This window comes from Rhodamnia argentea, chromosome 4 (genome assembly GCF_020921035.1).
Source record: "Rhodamnia argentea isolate NSW1041297 chromosome 4, ASM2092103v1, whole genome shotgun sequence".
Taxonomy (NCBI): Eukaryota; Viridiplantae; Streptophyta; class Magnoliopsida; order Myrtales; family Myrtaceae; genus Rhodamnia; species Rhodamnia argentea.
The window spans coordinates 24,241,904-24,251,416 of record NC_063153.1 but is presented as its reverse complement, the minus strand read 5'-3'; the positions used below and the strand labels follow the sequence as shown (position 1 = coordinate 24,251,416).

Below are 9,513 nucleotides of genomic sequence, written 5' to 3'. Positions count from 1 at the left end.
TGTACTGTTTGATCGTTATTAATCTAAAACGGTCTGTGTTTTCACGGCTTAAAAATGGGGAAAATGTTCCTGTTTTCCTCCGATAAGCACAAGAAGAAACGCATGGGGTGTGTCCAAGCTATGTGCATAGGTTAATCTTGGGTCACCCAAAATAAGAACGTGATTCGTGAAGGAAAAGGATGAGGCGAGATTACAGATACTGTTAATACTCCACTTATGTTATATTTACGACTATCCTCAATTGCCACTCTCTGATAGGCTAAGTAACAGTTGTCCGCACTGGCAGTGACTGGAACGGCTGTTTACCGAAGGGTAAACCCGACTCGCACTTGGAAATCGGCACCTAGTTATATTTAACTTGAAGCCCGATCGGAATCTTCTGATCCTCAGAGCCATGGACACTTTGAACCTGGTCCTGGAGATAAAGCAGTGTAGATCAATGACATCCGTAAACTTCCATTTAAGGATGGTGCTGCCGACATGAACACATTTTCACTCTCCAAGATTACCATTATTTAAGAAGTTATTCAATGCAAAATCTGGCAGAGTATCCACTACAATTTTAAATTCTCAGATTTGCCTCATTAAGAAACTAAATTAAGAGGGTTTTCTTTCCTTTTTTGCTATCTTGGAACGTCAGAAACTATTGTAAATGGAAACCAAGAGGCATGATTTGGGGTGTCCTACATTCCTGAATCTGTAGATTGTGAAGCAACCGATGGAGCTAGGCCACATTAGGACTAACTCAAATGCACATAGCATTCATAGTAGTAGTAGGAATCGAGAAGACGATGAAGAAACTCTCAAATGGGCTGCTCTCAATTGTCTGCCGACATATCGGAGAGTGCGGAAAGCGATTCTGCGTGGAGTTACGGGAGATCTTAAAGAAACAGACCTCACAAAGCTTGGGTTTGGGGAGAGGAAAGGTTTACTGGATAAGTTTCTGAAGAACGCTGATAGCAACGAAGAGTACCTGCAGAAGTTCAAGAGGAGGATAGACAGGTTAGGTGTACTAGTATTAGAAGAATGAGACGACGCTAATTCATCCTTTGCTGAGAGTTCAAGATGGTCCCTTTTCGAGAAGTTTATACAGATGACATTGCAAGTTGAAAAAATCATAAGCAAATTCCTGCCCTATTTGTTTATCAAGTGTGTATGTTTAATTTATTTTACTTAATGAACAGAGTTGGCCTCAAATTACCGACGATTGAGGTTCGATTCCAGTATCTCAATGTCGAAGCAGAAGCTTATGTGGGTGATAGAGCTTTACCAACAGTGCTCAACTCCTTTATCAACCGGCTAGAGGTACTCCTATTTTTGACCTTTTTTTTCCTCTTTTTTTCTTATCTATGTTGTCATTCTTGAGGATTTCATAGTGATCGTCTGTTCTGTCTTAAAGGATGTAGGAATTTATCTTCATCTCCTTCCGAGTCATAAGAGAAGGTTTTCTGTTCTTCGCAATGTCAGTGGTATAATAAGGCCTGGAAGGTTCTTGATTTCGATTAATCACTTAGCCAACCTTCTTTGGTTTTGTCAACCCTTTCAGGTTCACAATATTAAGATTTCACACTCATTAAATTATTTGCAGAATGACCTTGCTGCTGGGACCACCTGGCTCCGGCAAAACCACCTTGCTCAAAGCTTTGACGGGAAAGCGAGATCCGGAACTGAACGTATAACAAACTTCTTCTAGAATTTGTCTTCTAGAACATTGTAGTTCTTATGGCATACAGGATTTGCGCCATTCTTCAGTCGTCTCATAACTTCTTTGTGAATTTTAGTTTTCAGGGGAAGTCACATACAATGGCCACAAAATGCACGAGTTCGTGCCAGAAAGGACGGCTGCTTACATTTGCCAGTACGACGTCCATATTCCCCAGATGACTGTTAGAGAAACATTGGCCTTCTCTGCAAAATGTCAAGGAGCCGGTTCTAGCTACGGTAAGTTAAATGCAAATATTAGAGCTGTTAGACATGGAGAATCGGCATCTTCATGACTTCTACCAAATCTACGACCTGCAGACATGCTTACAGAACTTCTTAGAAGGGAGAAGTTATTGAAAATTAAGCCAGATCCTTATATCGACGCCCTGATGAAGGTAGACATATCTTACCTCTCTCGGAGACATTCTCCTTAAGTTTTTCCTTATATTCTTTCAAGAAGGTTCTTATGCTTAGAATTTATTGTGGAACAGGCATCGGTTTTGAAGGAACACAAGGAAGATATAGTTACTGATTATGTTCTCAGGGTAAAACAAACCACTGTTAGAACTATATTGATCGTAGGTTTCACACATTGCACTGATCCAAGTACTGATTTCTCCCAGATTTTAGGACTTGAAGTTTGCGCCAATACTATGATAGGAAATGAAATGATGAGGGGCATTTCTGGAGGACAAAAGAAACGTGTTACTACTGGTAAAGTCCCGCATGGATGTAATCCTTTCATGAGATGGCTAAGTGGATGTAATCCTTTCATGAGATGGCTAAGTTTGATGCACATTGGTTACCTATTTACATTTTTGGTTTCTGATTTAATTGGTTCAGGGGAAATGCTGGTCAGTCCTGTAAATGCACTTTTCATGGACAATATATCAACTGGTCTCGACAGTTCGACCACCTTTCAGATAGTAAACTCTATCAGGCAATCCATCCACATATTTAACAAGACTGCTCTCGTCTCACTTCTTCAGCCACCTCCGGAAACTTATGAGCTGTTCGACGACATTATACTCCTCTCGGAAGGACAAATCGTGTACCAAGGCCCGCGTGAATGTGTTCTTGAATTTTTCGAATCCATGGGCTTCAGATGTCCCGACAGGAAAGGCGTTGCTGACTATCTACAGGAAGTAGGTGTGATGTAGTCGCATAAGTGACACTTATGCGGTATTGCTAGCTTAGTTCATGGCAATTATTTAGCAAACTTTTCCAACTGTCAAGCGCAGGCACTTCATTCTTGAAAACAACATTTCTAGGAGGAATAGTGAAATTTCTTAACATGAGTTTTAAGTTGCATGATCTGCTTTCTGTCACCTCTCTAGTATTCTTAACTCCAGAGTGACAACCTGCTCCTAGACAAACAAATTTTGCATGCCTAACTTTTGCTTTGACTGTGATTGAAAAGGTAACTTCAAGAAAGGATCAGAGGCAGTACTGGGTCAGTGAAGAATCACTGTATCGTTACATTCCAGTTGCTGAGTTTGTTGAGGCCTTCAAGTCATTTCATGTGGGAAGAGCTAATGAACAGGAGCTGAGGACCCCATTTGATAGGTCAAAAAATCATGCTGCAGCATTGGCAAAATCTAAGTATGGTGCTAGCAAGAGGGAACTATTGAAAGCCTGCTTGTCCAGGGAAGCAACTCTGATGAGGCGGGATGCCTATTTACACAAAATCCAGATACTTCAAGTAAGTGAAGTTTCTTTTTCTAGGCTACATTACAAACGCCAAAAATTTTCAACTCATCTAACAAGCATGTCAGATTTGGATCTGTTCAATCATTCTGGCAACGGTATTTGGACAAGCCAGAAAGCAGCATGATTCAGTGGAAGATGGAACGGTGCATCTCGGCGCACTCTATTTTTTGATCCACGTGATATTATTCGCTGGATTTCTTGAGCTTCCAAATACGATTGACAAGCTTCCTGTGTTCTACAAGCAAAGGGATCTCCATTTTTATCCTTCATGGGCATTCTCATTGCCGTCTTCGATCCTCTGGTTCCCTTTATCCATCATAGAAGTAGCTCTTGCGGTTGGCACGGCTTATTATATAATAGGATTTGATCCTAGTGTCATAAGGCGAGTTTCATCACCCGATTTGTGCATTTGTGCATAAACATTCTCAGTCATGTGCTCTCTAGTATTGGCGGATCGCTTCCATTGACTCGTTGATTTATTGTTCAGGTTACTAAAGCAATACATGGCACTCGTGTTAAGTGGACAAATGTCATTCGCACTTTTCCGTTGCACGGCGACGCTGAGCCGGGACCATGTCATTGCAAACACTGCTGGAAGCTTCGCAATGGTGTGGGTTCTGACTTTTGGTGGGTTTATCTTGTCACAAGGTATGGCCTTCATCATTAAAAGATAGAGAGTACCGGTTTTATTTGCTTCGAAAGTCCCATGAACCCTCGTCTTCCTTCCAGGAAAAATGAAGAAGTGGCTGATATGGGGCTTCTGGACGTCTCCGCTAATGTACACGCAAACCGCCATCTCAGTAAATGAATTTCTTGGCGAATCTTGGAGTCATGTACGCGGTCAACTGTTGTTATTGTAATAGTGTGCAGTTTCTTCTGTAAAATTTTGTGGAAAGCGTATAATTGATCCAGGAAATCCATATAGGCCCTCGAAGGAACACAAGAGACTCTTGGAATAGCCATATTGAGATCACATGGCTTGTTCACGGACCCAAGTTGGTATTGGATCAGCCTTGGTGCCTTGATCGGCTTCATTGTTCTGTTAAATGTTGTCAGCACTCTGGCACTTTCTTATCTCAACCGTAAGCTAAAATCATTAGGAGCTGAGCTGCTGGTTTCATCGAAGTTTCCCACAATTGCCGATTCTAAGCACACTGACCTTTTCCTGCAGAATATGGGAGATCGCAAGCCATTTTTATGACAGAAGACGTCTTGAACGAAAAACAGAAAACTAGAGAAGATGGAAAAGGCAGGGAAAGAACGCTTCTCCCATTTACTCCATTGTCTCTCACCTTTGAGAATGTCACATATTCTGTCGACATGCCAGGGGTACTCATACTTTTGTTTGGGACTATGTGACTTAATGACAAGAATTGTTGGTCACAAATTCAACAGTTATCCGTAAAATTTGAACTTGCAGGGATTCCAGAATTCTCAGCAGAATCGGTTAACGCTTCTGAATGGTGTGAGCGGAGCTTTCAGACCCGGAGTTCTGACGGCACTCATGGGAGTTAGTGGTGCTGGAAAGACTACATTACTCGATGTATTGGCTGGAAGGAAGAACAGTGGATACATAGAAGGAGACATCACTATATCGGGTCACCAAAAGGAGCAGGAAACTTTTGCTCGGATCTCCGGGTACTGCGAACAGGAAGACATACATTCTCCTTTCGTTACTGTGTACGAGTCCCTTCTCTATTCAGCATGGCTCCGATTGCCTCCAGAGACTGACTCGGAGACTCGAGAGGTGTGTCTAATTTCTGTGTAATTAACTGCATAATCTTACATGAGCTTTTTGCCTGATGGTAATAACTGCCGTATATGTGTGAACGATGCAGCTTTTCATAGAGGAGGTGATGGACCTAATTGAGCTGACGCCTCTAAGAAATGCTCTCGTTGGAATTTCGAATCTTAATGGACTTTTGGTGGAGCAACGGAAAAGGTTAACCATTGCAGTTGAGCTCGTCACCAACCCGTCGATAATTTTCATGGATGAGCCAACTTCGGGCCTTGATGCCCGAGCAGCTGCCCTTGTGATGAGAACCATAAGAAGTACCGTTGATATGGGAAGGACAGTAGTGTGCACGATTCATCAGCCTAGTCTCGAGATATTTGAATCCTTCGATGAGGTAACATCAGCGACACTAAACATGCTTTCTTTCGGCACATCTTTTGGCAAAGAAAATAATTTTGGTTTTTTGAACTAATCACAGTTGATCCTATTGACCTGGGGTGGAAGAGAAATATACGCAGGCCCTTTGGGACCGCAATGTCGTACCATGATAGCCTATTTCGAGGTGGGAATTTGCATAAAATAAAGCCTGATCCAGTTATATATGCTGTTAATTCCATTTTCACATACCTCACAATCACATCGGCCGACTCATTTTTCTCCAAATTGGTGGTTTTTGAAGAGCATACCTGGAGTTGAAAGAGTAGGAGACAATACTAATCCTGCAAACTGGGTGTTGGAAGTCACTGCAAGGGCACGAGAAGAGATCTTGGGTGTAGAGTTTGCAGATGAGTACAAGAGATCAGAACTTTACAGGTATCAATAAAAACACGATTCTTCTCTTATTTCTTTGAAAGGAAAAGAGCAGTTGACCGGTGTTTCCATTAACATACTGCATGGTGCAGGAGAAATGAAGCTTTAATTAGGGAATTGAGCTCACCTTCTCTCGATTCACATCCCCTTAGTTTTCCCTCAAAGTACTCACGGTCCTTCCTGTCTCAGTTCAAAGTTTGCTTATGGAAACAGCACAAATCCTACTGGCGAAATGTGTCGTATACGGCAGCACGGTTTGTTTTCACCGTGTCAGTGGCCGTGGTATTTGGCATCTTGTTCTGGGATCTCGGTTCCAAAAGGTGTGATACATAAAAAAAACCTAGACAGTCATCTCTCATCATGTTATTGTTTATCGAGCAACCGTGAATTAAATTCATCGTGCAGGAGCTCGAGACAGGATATATTGAACGGAGTGGGTGCTCTGTTCACTACAATCACATTTATGGGAACACAAAGTGTTTCTCTGGCGCGTCCGGTCATAGTAACCGAAAGGACCGTGTATTATAGAGAGCGTGCAGCTGGAATGTACTCTGCTTTTCCTTATGCGATGGCACAGGTGATCGAGTAGATTTTCATGTTTCCCGACTAGTAGAAACTAACATAGTAGGAGACTAAAGTCATAGAGCCGAGTGGCTCCAATTCATGATAGGCATATAATCTAAATGAGCCAGTTAAGGACAGCACAATGAGCCTTAGGCATGAGTACTCCGAATGCGATCCTTACTATACTATATGTTCTGGAATGATCCTCGTTTGTTTACAGGTTGCAATTGAGATTCCATATACGTTACTTCAGGTAGTTATTCACTGGACCATAACATTCGCGATGACGGGATATGAATGGACGGCTACGAGGTTCTTCTTAAACCTGTTCTTCTTGTTTATCTCCATCTTGTACTTTCTATACTTTGGGATGATGATCATAGCAGTTAGTCCCAACCAAGTGATCGCCGCAACATCCACTGGCACGTTCTACTCAATGTGGACTCTCTTCTCGGGCGTTGTGATTCCCAGGACGGTAAAGTTTTGCCCATTCACCTTTGCACCCTGCTCTGCAGATTTGATTTTTGACAAGGATCGCCACCGGTTAACTTCACCTTATCGGTCTTTCTTCCTATTGCAGAGAATCGCTGTGTGGTGGAGGTGGTATACATGGCTATGCCCGGTTTCTTGGAGCATATACGGCATGGTCACTGCACAATATGGTGATATGCATAGCAAGCTTGACTCGGGGGAGACGGTTGCGGAGTATCTGAGGGATTACTTCGGCTTCAGATACGACTTCTTGTGGGTGGTATCGGTCGTATTGATTGGATTTGTACTGCTCTTTGTTAGTGTATACAGCTACGCTATGAAGGCTCTGAACTTTCAGAAGAGATAGGCAAAGTCCAAAGTCTAATGAAGCTCTAAAAGCACATCTGTAAGGTCTTGATTCCTGCCATTTTGCTTTGTGTTATTCATCTGCTCTCTTGAGCACATATCAGCAAGGGAACTGCCGGCACTAATTCTGTTCCAACTTCTGACTACTCTTCAGACAACATTTTTGTAACTAAGTGCAAAATGAACTAGTTTTCCTAAAAGATGACCATATTAAGGATTCAGAAACTCGACATAACCGATCGATCCAGTCAAACGACAGTCGCAAGGCAAATTTGATGCCGCTGATTACCTCGCTACGCGAGGGAGGGGGAGCAAGATTGAGAATTCGTCTTTAAGACTTTCGGGGGCCAACCGCACGCCGGTCTCTGACTTACCGATCAGTGCAGATACGAAGAGTTTGCGATCTAAGTTCACACGTGTGTTCGCTTAGTTTTAATAGAGAGAGAGATGCTGCTAACAGGAAAAGGAAACTCACCGTCGCTTCCGCGAGTCGAGCTCATGGGGTTATGATCGTAGTCTATTCGGGAACTGGTTTCCCATGACCTCTCGAGGGTCCGATCCTTTGCATACCGTGCAAACGACATTTAATAGGTGAACTTTAAAATGGAAACAACAAAGCTTTTGCTCCACAGCCATTAGAAAATTCAATCTTTTCGAAACAGTAAAAATTTTAGGTGAATTTTACCGCGCCGCGCCCGTGGACAAGCACTCCGTGGAAATATTTAATAAGAGAGGAGATAAATAGGGTGGTTCCGAAAAATTTGAAATCAACATCTCATGCTTCAATACTATATCGACTTTTGTGAGACTGCTATTAACTATTTTAAATATTTAACTCGTTAAATAAATGTGTACTTTAAAAAATTAAATTTTCAAGTACAAACAATTCTTTTTGTCTATTGACAAGCTGTTCGTACATTTTATGATTGGGATTCTCTCTCTCGATGGATTAATTACCGCATCAAGATCACGCTACATCGTTATCCACTTGTGTTGTTCATACCTAGTTTTTAGAGCATATTTCTACCAACATGGGATGAAAATATACTTCATACATAAATTTGGATTACTACCGTGAAATACCCCAAATTGATATATTTATGTAAATTTACTTCAAATTAATTTTTGATCGCCAAAAATCCCAAACCGATACACATGTAATAAATTTACCCACTGTTAATTTAAGTTAAATTTTGCCATCAAATTATTGAGTTGGATGACACGTGACAATTGATGGGTGTACTGTTTTGGGGTTTTTGCCCTCCTTTTGTTTGAGGTGTACCAGTTTAGTTTTTTTTTTTGTCACAAGCATATCAAATTTGGATATTTAATGGTCAAAGAATTAATTTATGATAAATTTATCACAAATATATCAATTTGAGATTTTTCGTTGTATTAACTCACGGGGAAAACCCAAAAAATGGCCTAAAGTCCTCATGTTTTCTCAAATAAAGGCCTTACGTGAATCATATTTCAAATAAGGGCCCGAAATACCCTCATTTTTTCAAATAAGGGCATGAAGTGAATATTGTTTCAAATAAGGACTTGAAATGACCATAAAATCTCAAAAAAAGGCCTGATTTCAAGGACATTTAGTCTTTTTACTTATTTAATTTTTTTCTTTTTTATTATACTTTTTGTTATCTATTTTCTCAAAAAAAAAAAAAAAAAAAAAAAAGGAGGAGAAAGTGGACGTTCACGGGCGAGAGGGACAGCCCTCCCGCTTATGGCCATTGCCTAACCGCCAGAGGGCGGTAGGAGGGGGCGGCAAAGGCTAGCAAGGGTCGCCGGCACCTCTGCAAGGGCCGGCGACCCCTCCAACCAAAGGCGAGGGCCTTTGGCCCTCTCCCAGATCTAGGTGAGGGCGGCGGTGCCCGCCCGGATCAAGGACCGCCGACCGTCGCCCCATCGTTGGTGGGGGGTCTCCTGGTCAAGGCGACCCCTACCTAGTCCGGGGCAACGGTCGGCGGTCCCCAATTTGGGCGAGGACCGCTGCCCTCACTCAGATCCGGGAGAGGGCCCGACCCTCTCCCGGTGTGGCCCTCGCCTCTGACCGGTGGGGTCGCCGGCAACCCCGTCGACATTCACCGTGCCCATCGACCCCCCACCGACGGTGGGCCGCCGGCCACAGGCGGGAGAGGCAGCCCTCCCGC

General features: G+C 42.6%; 1 protein-coding gene across 3 annotated transcripts; it reads left to right on the top strand.

Annotated features, from left to right (window-relative positions):
* The first annotated feature begins 721 nt into the window (after nucleotides 1-721).
* Nucleotides 722-7,404, top strand: LOC115754925 (ABC transporter G family member 38-like). Of its 3 annotated transcripts, none has more exons than XM_030694115.2 (23): nucleotides 722-1,002; nucleotides 1,185-1,305; nucleotides 1,400-1,488; nucleotides 1,589-1,673; nucleotides 1,782-1,941; nucleotides 2,023-2,099; nucleotides 2,196-2,249; nucleotides 2,328-2,418; nucleotides 2,548-2,849; nucleotides 3,125-3,406; nucleotides 3,480-3,796; nucleotides 3,902-4,062; nucleotides 4,144-4,247; nucleotides 4,361-4,496; nucleotides 4,586-4,743; nucleotides 4,835-5,161; nucleotides 5,253-5,543; nucleotides 5,628-5,711; nucleotides 5,829-5,962; nucleotides 6,052-6,279; nucleotides 6,365-6,536; nucleotides 6,744-6,998; nucleotides 7,104-7,404. In XM_030694115.2, the coding sequence occupies exons 4-23, from the start codon at nucleotides 1,590-1,592 to the stop codon at nucleotides 7,359-7,361; spliced, it is 3,675 nt and encodes a 1,224-aa protein (XP_030549975.1). In that variant the 5' UTR covers nucleotides 722-1,002; nucleotides 1,185-1,305; nucleotides 1,400-1,488; nucleotide 1,589; the 3' UTR covers nucleotides 7,362-7,404. The 3 variants fall into 3 exon arrangements, with proteins under 3 accessions (XP_030549975.1, XP_030549972.1, XP_030549974.1); XM_030694112.2 differs by having other exon boundaries at nucleotides 4,340-4,496; nucleotides 4,604-4,743; XM_030694114.2 differs by having other exon boundaries at nucleotides 4,340-4,496.
* Nucleotides 7,405-9,513: the final 2,109 nt, after the last annotated feature.

Bases quoted from the DNA above. Each gene is read 5' to 3' on its own strand.
- LOC115754925 (XM_030694114.2), top strand. From the start codon at position 1,590: ATGACCTTGCTGCTGGGACCACCTGGCTCCGGCAAAACCACCTTGCTC. The intron at 5,162-5,252 runs GTGTGTCTAATT...TGAACGATGCAG, and splicing joins CTGACTCGGAGACTCGAGAG to CTTTTCATAGAGGAGGTGAT. The intron at 5,544-5,627 runs GTAACATCAGCG...AACTAATCACAG, and splicing joins TATTTGAATCCTTCGATGAG to TTGATCCTATTGACCTGGGG.